The following is a 23,237-nucleotide window of genomic DNA, read 5'->3' as shown; positions in this document are numbered from 1 at the left end:
CAAACATTTGATCATGTCGATAGAAAAATCAAAGCAAAGCTTATTTCTAGTATTTCACCCTGTTTTACGGCACCTTGATTTATTGTTTTATACGCTACTCTTTTTTTTACTGTAGTTTATTGTTGTCATTGTTTACTGTTATTGTTGTCTGTACTTTATATGTTCTGTCTGGAACAGGTCTCTCTTGTAAATGAGTCCTCGTGGCTCAATGAGACTAGCCTGTATAAATAAAGGCTGACTGAATGAAACTAACGCTAAACTACTAACTAGGTAAAATAAAAAAATAAAGAAATAAGCTGAAGCCAATGCTAAACCACTAGACAACTGTCACTTAGTCTGCGTCCAGTGTTGCCAGATTGGGTGGTTTTCATTCTGATTTTGCTGGGAACTCTGGGAAGATTTTTGTTGGATTGTTGTGTTTTGCCACATATTGTTAAATTACCTTGGCTTGTACTGAAGTGCGTTCACGTTCAAGCAGTAACTATACTATTGATTGGGCAGATTTTTGTGTGATGTGGTGGTTTTTAACAGATTTTTGGGCTGGAAAACATCGACTCTTATCTGGCAACACTGTCTGCATCACACATCTTCATCTACTTCCAGTAGAAGCTGCGTCGACCAATCACGCCTTGTCACGTGCACACGCATAGTAAGCCAATAGCGTGCCTAACAGACACTTCGAGACATGCCCACAACAGACAGGAACAAGCTTGTGAATTTTGTTAGCGGACTTAAAGTTGGCCAAACCTAATTTAGCGGGCTATTGTGCTAACAGTTTCCAAAGTTAGCAAATAACGCTAATCTACTAAACAAAAAAATTGTTCTGCTGTTAGCTGTTTGAACTGTGCCCACAATTGGAATTTTTAAAAACTGTCAACTCTTACAAAGTTTGGAAGACATAAAATAGTACTTTTTGCACCAAGATGATTTTTAAACAGCCATTAGCCATGTGTTGACATGATGTGTAGTTAGTGTTTAAAATTTGAAAAAAGCTAACTAGTTGAAAGATAAAAAAAAAGAAGACATAGATTTAAAAAATATCTACCACAACTGAATTGTATTGAAAAGTCTTGTCCCTAAAAATAGAAAAAAGTCTACCCACTTAATTCATATTTATTTAACTAATTTTGAACATTTATTGTCAATTATGTCTTCTAATTAAGTTTGCAGACAAGAAGCAGTGCGGATATCAAAGACGTGCAGAGGGATAGACTGGATTCTGTGGTTCATTGCTCTTAAGTAATTGGCAGTGCCGGCGTGTGCAGGCAATGATTTATATTACAACACACAGTAGAAGCACCTCACCTCCAGGAATCCACACAAATACTGGTAACCCAATTATGAAACAACAGCATAATACAGTAAGAGCAGAGGGAGATAAAAATCCATTCATGTTGGATGGAATAAGGAATAAAATAAGACATCAAGACAAGAGGTCATTCTAATCCATTCAAAATAGAATCGACCCATGCAAACACAAAAATGGCTATAACTCAGTCAGTGTTCCAGACATTGAACTAAATTTTGGTGTGGTAGTGGCTGATAGTCATCTCTGAAGATCTTTGTTCAAAACTTGTTTTTAATTATTATAAATAACCTTTGTTTTACCGTGCAAATCTAATAAAGATCACAAATATTGTTTCCAAGGGAGGTCCAGGCCCGAAAGCAGACTAAACACGCATGTTCTTATAGACTGTGAGAGGAAACTGGAGGACCCAGAGAAAACCCACACAAACACAAGGAGAACATGCAAACTCCATACAGAAAGACCCCAGGTTCAAACTGGGGCTGGAACCCAGGACCTTGCTGCGAGGCAACAATTCTAACCACTTATCCACCATGCAGCTTTACTTTGTCATGTAACGCGGCAGGTGATAAACATTCCCTCAAGAAATGCCATCTCATTCCTTTTTAAAGGACTCTTCGCTCGTTCTTGTTATTGTTTTAGATGTTCATGGTTTTGACTTGGCCTCACATGACCTTTCACCTCATGGGACTGAGAGATCCCATGGACAGAATCTCATCCATTGATCATGGCCCCTACTGAAAGACCTCTCTGGATGCAGACCGCAATAAATCCATATTTATACAGTTTCATACAATTTCTCTCCTAATACGTCCCAAGCTAGATGACCACAGTCACAAGGTTCATGCATGTAATAGCAGCAGGACTCAGATGTGCAGCATCTGTCTGTCAGCCTGGATGGGTAAACAGGTTTTCCTCGGTGTCTCGAGTATTCTCGATGACGGTAAACATACACAGCATCCAGCAGCCCCTCCCACACTTTTATTCATATAAGCATCCCTCTCCATACATCAAAGTGATGACATTTATTTTAACAGGCTCCCTCTGCAATTGACCAGCCCACACCTTTCTCTAAGCCTGACAGTCAATAACTGGAGTGGAGAGACGCCAAAACAATATCTGTCCCGCCGATCAGCAAACATACCCCTCTGTGGCTAATAATAAAGCCATATTGAGTCAACAAATCTATAAAACTGATTGCAGCCATCTTGAATTGGGCTGACTCCTAACGTTAATCGGTTGTGGCTGTACACCTGATGAATACCTCCTGCAAGGTTCACTAAAACTTGTCCAGCGGATCATGAAATATTTTGGTAACAGACGGACACACAAATACTTGCATGGTTAAAAACGAGATAGTCTGCCTTTGCTTTTTGGCAGCAGGGCATAAAAGCAAATATTTGTGTTCAAAGTAATAGAATGCTACTTGGACAGAAAAATCAAATGGCACAGGCAGAACCTTAGTGCAGTCTCACTAAGCTTTGTGGTCTGTTTGCGATTCGGTCAATAATAATTAATGTTGCCTTTCTCTCGCACCACCCTCTCCTCCCCCTTTACTCTAAAGGCTGTCTGTCTTCCTCACGCTCACTGTGCTACGGTGGTATTGTCTGTTTTTGCTGCCTTACTTCCCCTCCCATCTGTCTCGGTCATCCCTCACCATGTTCACTGTTCTCTGTGCCGTCCTTCCAATAACAAAGAGATTAGATTATTTTTAGCTTTGTTTCTCTCTCATATCCTTCGTAATCTTCCTCATTCACACACTTTTATCCAAGGGTTTGTGCCACACACACACGTTCACGCTCTCACTCGGGTCTCTCTGATTTCTTTGCAGATGTCTGAGCGCAAGCCAGCTGAGTAGAGGACTTTCCTCTTCACCCCAACGTTCCACCTGCAGCCATGAATGGTAAGAACGTCGTTTTCTATCCTCGTCGAGCAGGAAAGTTTGTGGCCACAATGTGCTCGTTTTCAGGAAGCCAAATCTGGGATTTGATTTGGAAAACATTCAAGGCCTGAATTCATTTATTGGAATGAAATAAATGAACGCAAAAGAAAAACAGATAGTACTTCTTTTAGTCTTTTTCTTTTCAAACTTATTTTTCTCAGATTAAATTGTTCTTGTCAGATTGACTTTTTGTTGCGTGCAACTGCTAGTCCCAAATATGGTGTGTGAGGTGTGAGATCATGCTAATGGAGTATTGATTGGCCATCAGAGTAGGAGGATAAGGCTTTAAGTAAATCCATTTTAATCTGTTTAGTTCTGGAAATGAGTTGAACATCATTTTAACACCTTCAGGCCTCAAGAGAATATAATGACAAATTAACTGTTACATAATAATAGGTAAACCAACCATTTAACACCATACAAGTCAAGTGAATATAACTGCATGTGTCTGTGTTTGTCTGTTAGCAAAATATCGCATGAACCACAGAACTGATTTTATAGAATTTCTCAGAAAGTAAAACATCTACATCTGTTTACCTCCTGAAGTCAGTTTGATTGAAGATGGCCGCCACAACTAATAAAACTTAGTTAACACAAAAACACCCATAACTCGGTTAACAAGAAAAATGGTAAAATCGTGTCATCTGGACCAGTTTCTTTAAGTGAGAAATGTTTCGTCCCCCATCCAGACGACTTTGTCAGTCTACGGCTTGCCAAGCAGATCTGTCCCATAAGTAGACTTCACTGCTGTGTTTCAAGCAAACCTCCTGTTGGAATTTCAGAAGTAGGCTTTTAACACGTGCAGAATACACTCATCCAAAACAATCAATCATCATGTACAACAATCAAATGTTCATAACTCAGTCAGTTTAACAGATATCAAGTAAAAGTTTGAGGTGTTAGTAGCTGAGAGTCATCCCCATCACATACAGGTGCTGGTCATAAAATTAGAATATCATGAAAAAGTTGATTTATTTCAATAATTCCATTCAAAACGTGAAACTTGTATATTATATTCATTCATTACACACAGACTGATATATTTTAAATGTTTATTTATTTTAATGTTGATGATTATGACTGACAACTAATGAAAACCCCAAATTCAGTATCTCAGAAAATTAGAATAGTACTTAAGACCAATTTTAAAAAAATGATTTTTTAGAAATGTTGGCCCAATGAAAAGTATAAACATGAAAAGTATGAGCATGTGCAGCACTCAGTACTTAGTTGTAGCTCCTTTTACCTGGATTACTGCTGCAATGCGGCGTGTCATGGAGTCGATCAGTCTGTGTCACTGCTCAGGTGTTATAAGAGCCCAGGTTGCTCTGATAGTGGCCTTCAGCTCTTCTGAATTGTTGGGTCTGGTGTATCACATCTTTCTCTTCACAATACCACCATAGATTTTCTATGGGGTTAAGGTCAAGCGAGTTTGCTGGCCAATTAAGAACAGGGATACCATGGTTCTTAAACCAGGTACTGGTAGCTTTGGCACTGTGTGCAGGTGCCAAGTCCTGTTGGAAAATTAAATCTGCATCTCCATAAAGTTGGTCAGCAGCAGGAAGCATGAAGTGCTCTAAAACTTCCTGGTAGATGGCTGCATTGACCTTGGACCTCAGAAACACAGTGGACCAACACCAGCAGATGACATGGCACCCCAAATCATCACTGACTGGAAACTTACACTGGACCTCAAGCAACATGGATTCTGTGCCTCTCCTCTCTTTCTCCAGACTCTGGGACCTTGATTTCCAAACGAAATGCTAAATTTACTTTCATCAGAGAATATAACTTTGGATTACTCAGCAGCAGTCCCAGGCGAGATGCTTCTGACGTTGTCTCTTGTTCAAGAGTAGCTTGACACAAGGAATGTGACAGCTGAAACCGATGTCTTGCATACATCTATGCGTGGTGGTTCTTGAAGCCCTGATTCCAGCTTCAGTCCACTCTTTGTGAATCTGACCCACATTTTGGAATGGGTTTTGACCATCCTCTCCAGTGTGCATTTATCCCTATTGCTTGTATACTTTTTTCTACCACATCTTTTCCTTCCCTTAGCCTCTCTATTAATGTGCTTGGACACAAAACTCTGTGAACAGCCAGCTTCTTTAGCAATGACCTTTTATGTCTTGCCCTCTTTGTGCAAGGTTTCAATGGTCGTCTTTTGGACAACTGTCAAGTCAGCAGTCTTCTCCATGATTGTGTAGCCTACATAACTAGACTGAGAGACCATTTAAAGGCCTTTGCCAGTGTTTTGAGTTAATCAGATGATTAGAGTTTGGCACCAAGTACCTTCAATATTTAACCTTTTCACAATATTCTAATTTTCTGAGATACCGGATTTGGGGTTTTCATTACTTGTCAGTTAAAATCATCAACATTAAAATAAATAAACATTTAAAATATATCATTCTGTGTGTAATGAATTAATATAATATACAAGTTTCACTTTTTGAAAGGAATTATTGAAATAAATCAACTTTTTCATGATAATGTAATTTTATGACCAGCACCTGGTACTTTGAGCTCTTACAGGTTGCACAAGATTTTTGGTCAAATTTTTATTTGTTTGTTTAGTGGGCAATAAGCATTCCTTCAAGGAATGCTGATTTTTAATATCCTGATGCATGATTTTTAATGTTGTTTTGTTCCGGAGTTAAGATTTTAAAGTCTTATCTGTTGTGCTTACATTATAAGATGATTCTGTTTTGGTTCTTTTTGTGAACAGTGTAGTCAGTTGCATGCAGCTCCTCAAGTCCTTCTTAGAGTAAAGGCTGTGTTGATATTCCTCATTCATATGATTTTTTTTTTTTTTAAGTTCCACACTGCAGACTTAGTTAGTTAAACCATATTTACTAAAATATCATGGCAAACACATTGTCTTGGTGAGAACATGGAAGGCAGGCTGTTTGAATTACTACACTCTCATTGAGACATTTTAAAATCATTTGCGTGTGAATTCATTAACCAGAGACTGGCAGGATGCAACAGTGAAAAGAAGAAGTGTGTGTGTGTGTGTGTGTGTGTGTGTGTGTGTGTGTGTGTGTGTGCGTGCATGCGCGTGCGTGCGTGCGTGCGTGTGTGGGTGTGTGTGTGTGTGTGTGTGTGTGTGGGCTGAAACACTGCAGTGATGCATTGCATCGATCCACTACTGGAACATCAGCCTGGCCTCCTGATGTCAAGTGATTGATGTGTAAATACTGATGAAAACGGCGATGTGGTCTACCCCCTGCAGACTGGAGCAAGGTGCTTGAGGGACTGACTCGAGCGACTCCTAACTAAGGACTTTGCAGTACCTAGACAACAGCACACACAGGCTGACAAAGAGGAGAGGAAAAACACGAGGCAGAGACTCTTTGTGCAGCAGCTGCAGTGAAGAAAAGATGTGGTACAGTCAGTTTAAATTCTGCACAGGTGACTTTGCTATAGAGGCCAGTCTACGTGTGTGTACCGTGGTGGTTTTTTTTTTTTTCTGTGCTTGGACTACGTGTTATGCCAGTGTTGACTGAAGGACTCTTGTGTATTCTCTGAGAATTTGTGGTCCAGGCTGATTCTCAGAAGTTGTTTTCGTCCTCTCAGTGATGACGATTACATGTTGGGCTGAAAGAGTTTTTAACATTCAGAATGTTTGGACAAAAAACTTGGAAATTTAAGACCTAACATCTCTCGAATTATTGCATATCGCCTGATGCAGGTTATCTTCAAGTGCAAATAGCAGCAGCAACAAGAGGTGCCACTTCTGGTTCAGTTTAGGGCACTTCCAGCAGGAATATCTAATATTTTTGTTAAAATAGACACATAGCACAAAACCAGTAATGCTCGCATGAACTGATGTCAAAACAGCATTTTACTTCGGTCTTGACCCTGCTTGGACTTGCCGTTTACCAATCTGGTCAGAATTTCTCCAAAGTGAGGCCAATCAGAGTTATCAGGTATCAGCTAACGGATAATGTGTTAACTAGGACTGTGCAATATTAGGAAAGCGTGCAACTAGGCCTGTCGCAATAAATCAATTAATCGCATGTTAAATTAAAATTATCAACCTCATTTTCATTTATCAGCTTTATCCTTTCTTCATCTCTTTCTTTCTACTGAAGACACTGGATGACAAAAGGCTCAACTCCGGTGCTCTTCACTGACGCCCCTCCCCCCCTTCTCTTTTCTCTTTAAAATCCATTTTAATTGTCCAAAATCACATTCTTGGATCATTAAAAGCAGCTAAGCTGAGAAGCTAAGCTACGAGCTAAGCTAACAGGCCGACCTCGGGGTAAAAACCTCCGTCTTGTCGAAGCTCCAACATTCACAGTTGAAACTCATGCCTTTGTGTAAAAAGTTGTTTTTCTCTGCAAAAAGAAGCAGAGAACATGTTTACTGATTTTTTTTAATTAAAAGCTTTGTGTGAAAAATGCTATGCTAAAGAGCTCAAACCACACCGAACGTCCGCCATTTTGAGAAACAAAGTGGAGACAGCCCATATCACAAGGGGCCTCCCTCCCATTTTTCTTAGAGACACATTGCTTGCTCCCTCACTATCCATCCTTCAGTTCAAACAGTCTTTTACTGCATCCGGTGGTCAAAAAAAATGCACTACACGCAAAACAAATTAGCAAACATTTATTCTTAAATTTGACAAATACTAATTATTGTCAAATTTAAACAATATTATCATTTATCGCAATAATTTCTGAAGCAATTAATCGCCCAGCAAAATTTGTTATCATGACAGGCCTATGTGCAACTGCAATATTATTGTTGCATAATGTTATGACAATATCAGCTGCGATAAATCCACATTTTTCTCACTCCGTTCTTTTTCTAATGTCCTCAAGACACTCACAACTCTCTTTAGTGTGGCTTTAGCGCTTAGCTTTCCACGTTCTTCTAAACCAAATGTCCCAGTTTAGTATAATGGGGATCCATCTGATTGTCAAAAATATTATCAGCATCAAGTTTGGGTTTGTGATTAATTGCAATATTGATTCTGACTGCTCTGTAATTGAGTTAGTGATAACTTTTCGATGTATTGGATTTACTGTAACCCATTTTCAAATTACCTTAACTCTACCTTTATACCAAATAAGGTAGCAATCATATTTATCACTTTTTTATATAAATTACATAGATGTGTTACTTTGTGACTGAGGTTTCAAGTTGAGGAAAATATTTGCTTAATTCACTTAATGCATTACTGAGTGCAGGTGCTGTGAGTTCGTAAATAATTTGTGTCAGCTCAGCCCTAAATCAAATCTTGCATCTATAAGTCTCTTCAGTGCTGGATTTTATATTGTTCTAATGCAGAAATGTGGCACATTTTTATCTGCTCTCATATTGGGTGGCCATATGTCTCCAGCAGGACAAATGTCAAGCCTATAAATTCTGCAATTTCCATGTAAGAAGCTTTGCAGTGCCCCACTTATTCACAGAGCATCAGCCCTTACTGATGCATTCCCTGCATTAACTGACAGGCGGTTATGTGGCCGTGCTGGCTACATGTCCCAGTTGCACTCTGCTGAACATCACCTCCCCTCTCACTGACAGTAGCTCTAAATGAGAGGGCTGACAGAGCCAATGAGATATTGTGCAATACTTACATGATCTTGTGAGATTAATTACCTTCTCATTTTTACAGCAGCTTTTTGCTGACAGTGTGTCAGAGTAGGTTTGGCACTGTGAGCTGCTAACTGCAGCTTTATTGGGGCAGAAAGTACACACCTGGACAGGTGTTGCTGTGGTTGTTCGCATGGTAAAAACAGTTCAGCCACAGCCAGTTTGCTAACAAACAGCGGGTAGTGTCAAGACCTGTCTTTCACAAAATAAAAATGCAACCCTTTTTCACAGTTGCCCAACTATATTTTGCAATTCATAAATGTTACTTAAGCTCAGTAGTTGATTGTGTCATTACATTCCTCAGTAAAAGATGTGAAGCAAGTCTGTGTGCGGTCGAGTGGATTGTTTGGGTTAGTGCTGTGGTGGAAGTTCTGCCATGGGCAGGGTGGTATTTCCTGCAGAATAAATCACAGCCTGGATGACATATCCTTAAAGATGCATGGCTGCAAAGAATATCTGAATGTACCTCTCCTGATTTTACACTTATTAATCTAAAATAGAATTTGTTTGTCTAGCCAGATAATCTGTTTTTCTACTAAAGGTTTTCTTCACAGATAATAAGTTTATTATCGTATGTCTGCATGGGAAGGCAGGCGATCATGTATCTGTGTTTGTTCGTCTATTAGCAAAATGTCTCAAGGACTGCAGGGTGGACTTCAATGAATCTCAAAAACAAATTAATATATATTTCCATTTCCTGATAAAATTCAGCTTGAATGCTGAGTGCATTTAAAAAGAAGCTGAAACTGAATTGTTAAACTTAAAACAAACTGAACAGGGCCTAAAATGAGCAAAGCTGTGTCTAAAGCTAAAATTCACAAAAACATAGCAAAAGTTGCTCAAAAAGTTGCTCAAACCTAAAAAAAGCTTTTAGAAAAAACAAAAAGTCAACTGACCGTTTTGATGCATGTATGATTATTTAGCACAAAATACGCAGGAGTAGTTTGCAAAATAATGTACCTGATTCAAGGTGTCTACAACAGTTAATCTACCTTAGCAAATAAACATTTTCAGTCAGTTTTACAAATATTGAGCTAAAATGTGGCTGAGTCATCCCCATCTTGTACTCGGAGCGCCAGCAGGTCTGTGTCTTAAAGTTTGACATGTAAGGAGGCAGCGTGTAATACTGAATGTATGAATGTGTGAAAAACCAGTGCATGCACGGTGGGAACATGCAAACACATCAGAAAGCCTGCATTTAATTATGTCACTCGGATTATTGGGAGAAATCCACATTTTGTTTGCTCTCTGTGGTTACCATGGTAACATATTTTGGCATCAGAGAAGCCGTCTGTCAGGCAGAATAGGATGAACTGATCTTGAAATGAGCTAAAAATGATCATAAGAGGGATTTTTTTGTTGATGTTCCAGTTTACTTATGCCTTTAGCTTACACACTTAGCAACAAAAATACTTTGAGGTTTCTCTAAAATGTGTTGTATTTAAATTGTTCCAAGTATTTACGATTATTTACGTTTGTTTATCTTCTCGTCTTTGAGCTGTTTTGTGTCGCCGTCTGAGAACTCAGTTGTATTCTTTTCACACACTGTCTGGCTTCATATTTTATTCAACACCAAACTTATCTTAAAATACTGTGTGAGAAGGAGCTGAGTGGACAGTTTCATAAATTAATCATATTCAGGTTCCGATCTACCGAGGTTCAATCTGAGAGGAAGATCTTGTTTTGAAATGGATGAATTTAGATTAATTTAGTTTTGTAGTTTCTGTTTAAAAGTGCTTTTTCTGACTACAGGAAACTTGATTTGAGTTTGTGTGTTGATGGATGGAACAGGATTTACCCAGAAAGACTCAAACTCATCAGCTTTTCTCCTCTTAGTCGGCTTTTCGTCTATCACTTGTCTCTAATTGATTTGAGAAGGCTCTACTACAATTATCTTGACTGACTCAGAGTTTTACTTAGTCATATTTTATTTAGTTTTTTTGTTTGTTTAGTTAACTTGCTAATTTAAATTTGGGATATTTGTACCTTTCAACAGCTACTGTATAAATGGCAGCTAATTTAAAATATTTAGTTAGGTTTGAGCAGTCAGCAGGACTGCTAAACTCAATAAATGTGGAAATCTTATAGTTGAATGATCTGCCAAGCTACTGTTGAATTCTTGATTTTGATTAATAAAAAAGCATTTTAGGAGCAAAATGCATGTAATTTTCAAGGCCCTATCAAGTATCAAGTACTTTGTTACATATGAAAGTTGTAATGGGTGTTTGTGAACTTCCTTACCTAACCAATAGATTTTAATGTTTAAAATAAATATCTTGTTTTGGTTGTGAGATTTATTGTGGTCTCATTTTTCAAACGTTTGTCCACACATTTATCAATTTAAACCATTCTTTATTACAAGATCTAAATAAGAGATCATGTTTTTTTTTCTTCTTCTTCTGAGTTGGTAGTTTTCCCCTAAATGCGTCCAATTATTTCATCCATGTTGAAGGAAAATCAGTTGTTGTTTTTTTGTTTGTTCTCGTGGTCCAGATTTGTAGATTTAGATGAAACCAATGATAAAAAGCTGCAAAGGCGTACTTTGTTTTGGTGTGCCAAAAAGGCATGATAACTTGGATTTGAATATTATTGCTGTCCTTGGCTATGTCTCAGGTAGGCTGTAGTCACAGCAAACAAACTAAAGAAACTGAATGGTCCTAACATAATGACTACTGACAGGTGAAGTCAGTAACACAACATGTCTTGTAACAATTTACTGGGAAAAATTGCATTATTGATATGAAAGGAATTTTACAAAAAATTTTTCAAACACTTTTTTCTACAGCCATAAAATTGTTTCATGCATTATTATTATTATTCCTTATTATCTCTTGTTAGTAGGGCATAAACTCATTGTTCTTATAACTTTAAAATGAAATTATGACTAGATTGCCACATTCATCAGCACTGGAGGTGACACTGAAGGTTACATTTTCACATTACATGGCATATATAGTATAAAGCCTTTGACTGGCATTAATTCTGGATTTTAGTTCTGATTATTTCTTGGTTTATTATCCAGGCAGTGCCAGTGTTTGGGCCATCACGCCAGAGGAGAGAGGGAAACATGACAAACAGTTTGACAACCTCTCCCCAGTTCTTGGCTACGTCTCAGGTAGGCTGCTGTCACAACAAACTAAATGTACCAATAAGTCATTGCATTACAAATTCTGACCTCATAATGGTCATAATGTTATGGCTAATTGGTGCACCAGCCGACTCCCATCTCTCTGAAGCTCTGATTGTTGTTTTTCCACAGGAGAACAAGCAAGAAAGTTCTTCCTCCAGTCTGGCTTGCCGCCTTCAGTCTTGGCTGAGATTTGGTAAATAAAATTAATTTTAAAATCTCTTTATCTTCTAAATGTCTTGTGAACTTGTGTCAAGTGGGTCAGTAGGTCCAAAGCTTTGTGTTTGGTTAATCAGTTTAGTACATCAGCCTGTTTTCAGTTTCCTGTGGAGTGCTCATTTCCTTCACAGCCTGCCACACCTAATAAGCTATGTGTGTAAGAGGGGGCAGAAAGTGTGTGTGTATACTGTAATTGGAACAGTGCGTGTGTGTGTCTGTGTTGGTTTTTTGTGTGAAAAAATGTCGCTGGAATTCTATCCCACCAGAGCTTTGTCCCTTGTGTATCTTGCACTTTCTATTGTCTTGATACTGAGAAAAAAAGCACCAGGAATGTAGGTTTTGCTGCCCATACATCAGTGTACAAACCAGTTTTCTTCTCTCCTCTCCTGTAGGAACTTAGCTGACATGGACTATGATGGGAAGATGGATAGATTGGAGTTTTCAATCGCTATGAAGCTAATTAAACTTAGGCTTCAGGGGCAAAATCTGCCCTCCGCCTTGCCAGTCATCATGAAGCAAACTCCTACTTCCAATAATAATACAAGCATCCCTTCATCAGCACGATTCGGTAAAAATAATTCTCTTGTCTAAAAATTATTACACTTGTCAATTTATCAGTTGTTTTTTTAATGTACTATATTTTTTCTAAATCAAACAATATATTTAGGAGTATTTTTTTTTACTGTTTTTGCTAAATGATATACACTTGGAATATGAAATAACTGACTTGTACCGATTCATAGACGCAAAATTTGACTAGCTGGGTAGACAAACTGTGTACCTATGCGGTTTTTGTAATAAATCTAGATATGTGGTTAATCCATGACACTCAATCACTGTGTTCACTCATTAGTGGCATGTGTAGTTCAGGAGAACTGCAGCAGCACAGGTTTAAACAGCAACAAACACTCTGAAAGTGTGCTTCACCCTGATCATGTAGTGTGACTAATATTCCTGAACAAAGGAGTTAACTTATGTTTTAATGTGAAATATAATGTAAAGTATGCATTGTGCTACTCTCTATTGACTCACTTAAAGAGTGTTAAACACATCTGCTGCATTCTTGATTGTGCACAAAGTCTCATTTTTGTGCATTCTCTATTATTCAAGTCAGGTTTTATGAAATCGTATTGTAATTTTAAAACAAAGACATTTTTGTAAGTGGCCATGGGTTATTATTAGGTTACAAATCATTAGTTTTAATAACTGAAATTATATTTTCTTTGTTTTGTTGTATTGTCATACGTTGAATCTTAGAACTAAATCACAACTCATATTGAATTGCATTGTATCACAATTAAAAGTTGTATTGTCCCAATTTGTTGATGTTCATGTATCCCCAATGAATCGGGTTGGCAGTATATCTAGATGCGTATCATAATATCCTCAGTTTGGAGTAGCACGTCCCTAATATACACTTTACTTGTTAATGTAAACTAACAGAATTAGAAATAGTGTAACCCATTTTTTTAAACGTAACCTCATGTTGTCTACCTACTCAAAAGGTTTACCATCTCCCCATGTTTACCTGTCTCTTTCGTTTGTGTAGGAATGGGATCTATGCCAAATCTATCAGTTGGTTTGTCATCCATGCCAACTATGTCCACCATGCCCATTCTAACACCCATACCAGCTAACCTCCATTTACCCTCTGTACAACCCCTGGTGCCAATGCCAATGACCCTGCCATTGATTACCTCACTCGGAAAATCTGGGCTAACCAACGGCACCATCAACCTCTTCACCCCATCACTTGTTCCCAACAACGCAGGTTGGTTCAGCCGTAGAACTGTTCTGATCTTGTTCTAGGATGAATCAAGTTAAATACCCGGTACTAAAAAATGAATCTGTACTAAATCATTTAAACTTGATGATTAGAAATGGGGCAGCATGGTGGCTCAACTGGTAGAGCTGCTGCCTCTCAGCGAGCAGGTCCTTGGTTCAAACCCCGGTCCAGGGGCCTTTCTGGGTGGAGTTTGCATGTTCTCTCCGTGCATGCGTGGGTTTTCTCCGGGTACTCCGGTTTCCTCCCACAGTCCAAAAACATGCATGTTAGGCTGATTGGTAACTCTAAATTGTCCCTAGGTGTGAGTGAGAGAGTGAATGGTTGTTTGTCTCGTTTGTCTCTATGTGGCCCTGTGATGGACTTGCGACCCGTCCAGGATGTACCCCGCCCCTCGCACAGTGATTGCTGGACATGGGCACCAGCGACCCCCGTGACCCAAAATGGAACAAGCGGGTAAAGATAATGGATGGATGGATGGATGGATGGATGGATGGATTAGGAATGGATAGGTGGAACGATGTTGGGTTTATTTTGGTTCTGACTGTCTCACTGTTAAACTTAAGTTGTTTAGAATATTTATAAAGGAAGACATCATATAAAGGGACAAACAGTTCTGGGTAGTTGGTATTTACTCCATAGTGATGTACCCCCAAGAACTACATAACGTCAAAGTTTAATAGTGTATGTGCATGCAGACCATCAACTAGAACAGTTGTTCCCAAACATTTTAGTTTCATACCCTTAAAACAAAACTATCCCTTTAAGTGATACAATATAGAGAGTTGATATAGAAGCTAAAATTGCATTGAGTACAGTAATTACAATGTTTGTTAACCAATATTTACACATTTTTCATTGCAATTGCTAGTTCTGAATTCAAGTATTCAAATAATCGGCACCTTTTTCGATTGCATAGATAAATAGTTCAGAAATTATATATTTACATCACCTCTGTTTCCTCTTGTTCTAGGAAAGTGCCAGCCCTGAGTATACTAAATATTCTAAAAATACAATTCCAAGAACTTCCATTGTTTATAGTTTTCTTACTCTTCCTGTCCTGATGCACTGTCCTTATGTTGCTCTCCTAAATGTCAATGTATTCACTTTTTTTTTTTTTTCAAAATTTGTTTATTTTTTCTGTTATTTGGTGTGCTTGTATTCTTCACGTTCCTCTTTATTGTAGTGTTGGAGAAAACCAGAAAGTTTGAGACCAGATTTCAGTCACTTTGGTGCAGGAGCTTAATGAGCTGTGACCGTAAAATATTGGTTGTACATACAGTACATTCAAGAGCAACCCTGTTCATAAAGTGTCTACTGTTTGTCCTTAGTAAATGACATGGGCTCTCTGTTTACATTTGGCACCTAAAACAATTTTGTAACTTATTAAAAAAAACTTTCTCTGATTCATAATCGCAGGCCTTCCTATCTCTGGCTTTTCCTCTCCTATGGCTTTCTCTCCAACCACGGGCATGTCGAAGGCCAATTCTCTTCTGGACCTGGGGTCAAGCAGGTACGACTACAAAAGCCTAATTTAATTAAAAAGCAGCATTCCTTAAACAAAGGCATGTCACTCGTCGCCTTGGCTTCATGTCAAAGTTTTAAATAAAGATCTCACGTGATCTGGTAGCACTTGGAGTATATGATGGGAAAACGTCTCAGTTTGTAGCAAATGCTAGCTAAGTGTATGTGAAATTTACAGTTACAGCCATTTTTGTGTTTACCAAAGCGATTAGCTGTGGCAGCTAATCTGACTGTGTTCGGGTAAGGTTCACTCAAAGTTTATCAGTTAACATCTAATGATTACTTTAAGAGATATTTTGCTAACTGGTAGGGAAATGAACAGAAGCCCACATTACATTATTGGATGATGAAGCTGTAAATGTGAAATCAAGCTGCAACATGAGTTTCAAACCACCTAAGAGTTTAAAGTTTTACTGTTTTCAAATGAGTCACATATTCAGCACACATCTTGATATCAGTACTGTTTAAATACCGTCAAGCCTTTCTTCAGTGCTCATAAAGAGGCAGCTTTTTGGTACAGTATGAATGGTTGATTATCGTCCACAAGCAGAGATGAAACACCCAGATAAAGAGAGAGCAGGAAGGGCATTTTTAATCAGATCATCTTGTTGACAGTAGTAGGAAGTGGGCTTGTTCTGAGTCACAAAAACAGGAGAACTGGAATCCAATCTCAGCATTACACAGAGATAATGGAGATAATTCCTGAGCAAATATTTATTAACATTCCTTTAAAATTTGCTCAGATTTTCACGTTACTCACATACAGAATTATACTGCTTATTGTGTTGCTTTGTAGCTTGTAGCTCCATCATTAGAATGACTAAGATGCTAAATCTATATACTTGAAGCTATTATGCTTTTAATACCTGGCAATTATTTTTTTCAACTTTGGTGTTTACTCATCTACTTTACCTGTAGAAAATTTCAACCACAATTATTGGTCAGTTAGTAAATTATAAAGAGAAAAATAAGAGTCACGACCTTGTGTTATTTAAAGGAATACGTGTTTGTGGATATCAGACATTAAGCACTGTTTTTGACAAATTTGTATGGCAATGTAATCAGTTAGCTTAGAAAAGATATAATTAGTAAAATGTGTTGGAACCATTTAAAAATAGCCTAAAATATATTTTTGTGCTTTTTAATCAGTTAGATTTTTTTATGTTGATGAACTTGAACACCAACGCAAGAAAGCAAACCAATAAAATGTATTGGTTCTTGTTCTTAAATATTAGAGATCTTAATCTTTTAATTGGGAAGAAAACTTTTTTAAATGAAAATTCCAAATAAAGATTTGAGGATTCAAAGATATTTTTATTGTCATACCAGCTCACAATTGCATGTTTATGGTATGAAATTCAGACTCAGGTCCCAGATCAAGAAGCTCCTCTGCCGCATGCTTGAGGGGAGGGGCTGTAACAGGTTGTGTGCAGTATGAGTGGAGTCCTTCATGATGCGGAGCGCCCTCTCCCTGCATCGAGAAGTGTAGAGATCCGAGGTGGTGGGAAGGCTGCTCCCCACAGTCTTCTGTGCAGCTTTAACCACCCTCTGCAGAGCCATCCTCTCAGCAGCAGCACAGCTATAAGTATATAAATAAGTCTGAAATGGAAGTTTAATTTATATGCAGAATGTTCATAACATTAATGTGACCACATACAATGCTGATGTTGTTGTCCACTACTGAATATTTGCTTTATAGATTGAAGAAATATGAGTTTGTGACTGGACTGATTCCTAGTTTTATATACATGTTTAATGCCAACTTGTATGTACAGTATTACATTTTGTTTCAGTTGCGAGGCACATTGAGGACAAAAGATGGAAGAAATCAGTGAGCTGGAAAGTGTTTTTATCTTTTCAAAAAGAGCCAGATTCTCTGGGGTGTTCAGTAACCTTGATACTCCTCATTGTATTTTGTTCAGTTTTAGAAAAGCGTAGAACAGGGATCTAATTCCACTGTTTAGAACAACACGATGCCTGAATAACCTCAGGTGTAGGTGGCAGGCATCAGTGGGAATATTTCAGTGCTAGGTGAAAAATACAGGCTGATCCACTTCTGCTGTGAAGTTAATGACACCATACTGTACATGTGATGCTTATTTTTGAAGGTTGCTGGGATGCTTTCAGTGCTTAAACAAGTTTGATATAAATTTTACTGCATAAACTAAAACATTTAATTTACATAAACACAAACAGAAAGAGCCCAGGGCAGAGGAAGAAGCTCATTTTAATTCCTTAAATCTCTCTTTAAAACCCTTTTTTTTTATTATAGAATTTCAAAACAAGTTTTTTTTCCGGCTCTAATGAAGAATGTTTTGTTTGCAAATGAACATCTTGTACTCTGACTTTTTTTTTGTAGAGACTTTGCTTATAATAAAAACAAAATGAGTGGTTAGTATAGCCTGAGATTATATTCCTGCTTTAGATTAGTGTGAGGAAAAAAAAACTCTAATATTAAAAAAAACACCTCGCACAAACAAGCACATAGTGACATAGACATTCTGCAGAGGCGGGAGCCGAGAACGGTGAGCATGTTCATAGATGCTCTCAAGGTCACTGTAAGAGTTCTGATAAGAATGGAATAATCAGCCAATGTCCGCCGGTGAGATCCATAAACATTCTCGAGGTATGTCGAGGAATGGCCAAGAATAACGTCTGAGAATCCAAGAGTCCTGAAATGATGACACAAAGTTTATTCAGCTGGTTTCATCTGGTTATCAGTTGGAAATTCCTCAGGGAGGGGGCGGTGAGCGTCAGATTACATGTTCTCCAGGCGAATTCAGATAAGATGGCCTTCAAGACCAGCCAAGGGAGCCAAATTCAGATAAACACACAGTTGTTTTGGGGACAGGCAGAACTTAATGACATCTACCTTGAGTCTATGTTGGTCCACTCAGTTCCGAAATGTCCAAAATACATGGCCACACCGAAGGAACGTGCTTGAGTAAAATCCCCAAGATATGATCCATTCTGCCCAAAGCATTTGAGTCCGGGTACTCAAGGCACGAACCAAGTCATCATAAAGGCAAGCAGCGTGATCACGTCCAAATTTGCTGCTGACGACTTCCTTGATCGATTGATAAAACCAGCAACCAGCCGAATCCAAAAAGCAGGAACCATTTATCGAAAATCCAATTAAATATGCGTCCTCAAGAGCAAGTGATGAATGTGACGTTCTCTGTTGCACTTTTGACATCATAGTCAAAGATTAACGAAAAAATTCAAGTGATAAAAGTATTTTATGTTTAACATATCATCTTGGGGGGCAGATAAGATGTCCATAAGGGCCACGTTTGGCCCACAGACCTTGAGTTTGACACATATGCTTTAGAGCTGTATAAGAACTGAGAAAAAGGTTGAGTTTGAGCGGTTTGTGATTCTAAAGTCATAGTTCAGATCTTTGGAAAAGGGTGTACTTGTTGTAGATAGTTATTTAAACTTTATTTGAGGAGGTTGTTTAATTTTGATCAAATTGATGAGCTAAATGCTAGACCAAGACAAAGTAGGTTACTGCAGACTTAAAACAAACTCGACAATTTTATAACCATTCATTAATGCTATTTTATAAATCTATATCTAGCTGTAGCACAAACAAAAAAAAACAAAAATGCACAAGCTGTTTACGTAATTAGTGCTAGCTAACCAGCTAGCTTGTGCTAAAGCTAACTGGGGCGTTTCCTGCAGGAATGACTGCTGGAATAACCAGGAAATTAAAAACTGATGGTGGTGTAAAAGTTTTTTTGAGGTCTTCACATAAACCACTATAAAACTAATGAAATTGGAGTCAATTTAAAATGACAACCCATTATTATCTTGGTCCAGCTCAGGCTAGATAATAGCTAATAGGTAGCCTGAACGAGGTGGTCAGAATAACTTTTGGTCACAATAAAACTATTCTAAAGTGCCATCTGTAACAGTAAGAGAGATTACTTGTTCCTACCCTTTCCACAAAACCCCACTTAAAAAAACACTTTGAGTTAGAGCATAGCTAAGGAAGTGAAATTATCGTATCAGTTCTTTTAAGGTTACAAATTAACATCCCTCTCGTTCCTCTGTTTTCCACAGTTCTAATTCTTCCTCCACCACATCATTGACCAGCAACTCTCCGATGATGGGCGCAGGTGATTGGGCCGTTCCACAGGCCTCGAGACTGAAGTACCGTCAGCAGTTCAACACACTCGACAAACTCATGAGTGGCTACTTGTCAGGTGAGTCAAACACACACACACTTGTAAAAACACAAAATTTCTCCCTCCACTTGGGTGTTCAGTCTTAGTTGGTTTCACTTTGCGTACCATACATGCTCTCAAGTCCTCGTGATAGCTCTAAAGTCCATTTAAACTAAATCTGCAGACACACACACACATCCATCTCAAATGTGGCGTAAATTGACACTGCTGTTATTTCTGAGGCTGTGATGTTTACTTTGCAGGACCTCAGGTCAGAAACTCACTGATTGCATCAAACCTGACCCAAACTCAACTTGCTACCATCTGGTAAGTATAACCTAACATAGTGATGGTCCCTCTGCTGTTATTCCTGTCTCTTTATACTTTTAAAAGTCTTCTTAATGTCTATTATGTTGTTATTGTAAAGAAATTATTTTCTATTAATTCAGCACAAACCTTTTACATGCCAATGAAAACAAAATTAAAGGAATTGTCCAAGACCTACGGCTATTGGAGACCTAACTGGAGTAATTTAGCTCCCATTTGATGTGCACTAAATCATGATGCTGGATTATGCAGGGGATTAATTTGTTTTATCATAAAGACTCAAGGCTGGAAACACAACATCTTAGTCCTAAATGAAAAACTCCTGTCAGCAAAACCTGTTTGGCACAACAACAAAGAAATTGTTGTCATAACTTATTTGTGTGTGCAAACTGTACATTTCATGATAAAGCTGAGATTTGGAGCTTCGTTAATTGTATTTGCTGGCTTTATGAATAAAACATTAATATTATTTAAACCACCATGAATAAGAGCCAGTAAGCTTATCTGTCATAGAGTAATTTAACTGATAACACTAAAGCAATTTTTGCTGTAGTTTTCCATTTTCTCAAAATAAAAAAATACTCAATACATACAAATTATTATGGTGATTCAGACTGGTCAAATTAGGCTGTAAGTCTAGGCTTAAAATATTTTATTAAACCATTCATCCTACTTCTTACTACACCCTCATACTGCCAGAGTCACTTCAGAATCTGAAAATGTATGGCCCATTTTACTTCCTTTTTGCTAGCTTTGTGAAATATGCTTTGAGATTACTTACATGTGTATCATATGAGTACTGTACTCTGTAGGCCTTTTCACTCTGATTATTGCTGCAAAGACAGGCCCCTCCTTAAGCCACCTTTGTTGTTCACATGTGCACGAATCAGCCTAAACACTTCACATGTACTCACCAACTCAGTTCTGTGACTACCTCCTCTGTGACCTCAAAAGCCTAACTCCAGCAGATCAAACTTCAACCCTGTCTTAAAAGTGTTTAGTGCCACATTTTACGATTTTTCTGTTTTGTTTTTAACATTAAACTTTAGTGTCCCCCCCAAGAGACCAAGCAGAAAAAAATACTGCTCTCATATTCTGAGCTTGTCATCATTATGTTACTGTATAATTTGTAAACAGGAGCCTGGCAGATGTCGATAAGGATGGTCAGCTTCGTGCTGACGAGTTCATTCTGGCCATGCACCTGGTGGATATGGCTAAGACGGGCCATCCTCTCCCTCTCACGTTGCCTCAGGACCTGGTACCTCCCTCACTCAGGTAGCATGCAGAGCTGAGTGCAAATATGAAAGAAAAAAAGGATATATATATATATATATATAAAATATATATATATATATATATATATATATATATACACACACACACACACACAACTTCCTAACAGTCTTTTTCTTTCATTCCAGAGGAGGAATAAAGTCCTGTGAGCTTGTTAATGGAACAGGACCCTACATGACTCCCAGTTTAATAGACTCAACCGAGGCAGAACCTGTACAGAAGAACAAGAGCAGTGGTACGGCTTGATCCATCCCCCAAGTTTAGTTATGTTTTAAAACATTGCCATTGATGTCATACCTGCCCTTTTCTTCTCTTTTCAGTGTCCTATGAGGACAAGCTAAAGGAAAACTTTGCGAGAGGCAGCGCTGAGCTAGAGAAAAGACGGCTGGCTCTGGCCGAGGAGCAGAGGAAGGAGCGGGAGAGGAGAGATCGGGTGGAGCGGGAGGCTCAAGAGCATAGGGAAAGGGAGGCCAGGGAGCTGGAGAACCGGAGAAGGCTGGAGGAGGAGAGGCGGTTGGAGAGGCAGAGGGAGATGGAGAGACAAAGGGAGGAGGAGAGACAGAGGGAGCTGGAGAGGAAGGAGGTGAGTGAGAGGTTATGAGATGAAAAATGTCAAAAATGTGGTCTCTGATAACCGTCTGCCTTTGTACTTTCAGGCAGCAAAGCAGGAGATGGAACGTCAAAGGAGGGAAGAGTGGGAGCGAAGAAGGAGAGAGGAGCTGGGAAGGAGGAAAGAGGAGGAGCAGGAGGAGATTTCTCGACTTCGGGACAAAAAGAAGAGTCTGGAATTGGAGCTAGAGGCAGTGGTGAGTCTGTGCTAGCACTGATAAACGTAGAAACAAGTTTTAAAAATGCTGATTTCAATTCTCTCGTCTCTCAGGGCAACAAGCACAAGCAGATCTCAGACCGCCTCCGTGATGCTCAGAGCATGAGGCGGATTCAGAAAGCGGAGGTCGACCTCATCAATCAGAAGAGAGACGCACGCATTGCTGAGATTAACACACTTCAGCTTGAATTCGAGGTTAAACCTGTTATTTTTTAATGTAACTTTGTCATGTATTTTATATTTGACTTATACTGATGAAGGATTTTTTAATGTCTTTGATCTCTACAGGACTGGCAGAGGAAGCTCTCTCAGCTTGTTCCAGAACAACAGCGTCTGACTGAGAAGCTGCGAAACATCAGCCTCAATAAACTCCCCTGTGAGTAACAAAGATCATACCGATCTGCAGGTTGGCTCAAAAGTCTCTGACCTCTGACCCTTTGCTATGTAGCCGTGACTCTGACCTCCCTGACGGGCAGCGTGACAGAGAAGAGCGTGAACTGCCGCAGGCTGAAGGATCAACTCGGCATTCTGGAAAAAGAAACAACAGACAAGCTTGCTCAAATGGAGCAATACAACAAAGATCTGAAGGTCAGTGGATCAACCAGATCACGACATGAAGTGCTCTTAGAGTGACTCATGAGTTAATACTCTGAATTCAGAACCAGTTTTAGAATTCTGAAGTTATGTACAGATGTTAGAAAACCCTCTTTAGCTTGAAAAGGGTTAATTTCATGTTTTATATCAGATCTAATACAGTATCAGGGAACTAACAAACTACTCTTGGAAAAAAGTTACAATGGTCTCGTCTTATACCTGCTCCAAAGACAAATTTAAGCACTTTAAAGCATTTTCAATGGCAGTTTTCAAACCATAATTATCTATACTGTATAAAAACAAACACAACAAATGTTGAAAATCTATTACATATAAAAATGTTTCATCCTATGTATGCTGTTTGTGCCAATATAAAACAATCTAAAAAAGTTAAATCTGGTCCTCTGGACATTCAAAAAAAACAAAACAAAGCAAATCAACAAAAAAATGTAGAAACGTTTCGTCTGTCATCCGAGAGACTTCCTCAGTCTGAGGAGCTGTATTCAGCTCAGTCTCTTAA

At 38.6% G+C, this 23,237-nt stretch overlaps 2 protein-coding genes across 2 annotated transcripts in view; one reads left to right on the top strand and one right to left on the bottom strand.

Annotated features, from left to right (window-relative positions):
- Positions 1-23,237, bottom strand: part of LOC119418514 (WD repeat-containing protein 26) — a 368,230-nt gene that overhangs the window by 163,194 nt on the left and 181,799 nt on the right. The window lies entirely within an intron of this gene.
- itsn2a (intersectin 2a) overlaps positions 1-23,237 on the top strand; it is a 59,723-nt gene that overhangs the window by 4,633 nt on the left and 31,853 nt on the right. The window contains exons 2-16 of the mRNA XM_037685816.1: positions 3,138-3,209; positions 11,878-11,970; positions 12,115-12,178; positions 12,594-12,769; positions 13,751-13,972; positions 15,404-15,497; positions 19,574-19,716; positions 19,941-20,004; positions 21,142-21,279; positions 21,426-21,532; positions 21,618-21,880; positions 21,954-22,103; positions 22,178-22,318; positions 22,412-22,499; positions 22,572-22,711. Of these exons, the coding sequence (XP_037541744.1) occupies positions 3,203-3,209; positions 11,878-11,970; positions 12,115-12,178; positions 12,594-12,769; positions 13,751-13,972; positions 15,404-15,497; positions 19,574-19,716; positions 19,941-20,004; positions 21,142-21,279; positions 21,426-21,532; positions 21,618-21,880; positions 21,954-22,103; positions 22,178-22,318; positions 22,412-22,499; positions 22,572-22,711 (1,890 nt within the window). The 5' untranslated portion in view covers positions 3,138-3,202. The remainder of the gene's footprint in view (positions 1-3,137; positions 3,210-11,877; positions 11,971-12,114; positions 12,179-12,593; positions 12,770-13,750; positions 13,973-15,403; positions 15,498-19,573; positions 19,717-19,940; positions 20,005-21,141; positions 21,280-21,425; positions 21,533-21,617; positions 21,881-21,953; positions 22,104-22,177; positions 22,319-22,411; positions 22,500-22,571; positions 22,712-23,237) is intronic.

This window comes from Nematolebias whitei, chromosome 12, assembly GCF_014905685.2.
Source record: "Nematolebias whitei isolate Nwh7 chromosome 12, NemWhi1, whole genome shotgun sequence".
Lineage (NCBI taxonomy): Eukaryota > Metazoa > Chordata > Actinopteri > Cyprinodontiformes > Rivulidae > Nematolebias > Nematolebias whitei.
Note: the sequence above shows the minus strand (reverse complement) of the source record. Positions and strands in the feature narration are given on the sequence as shown.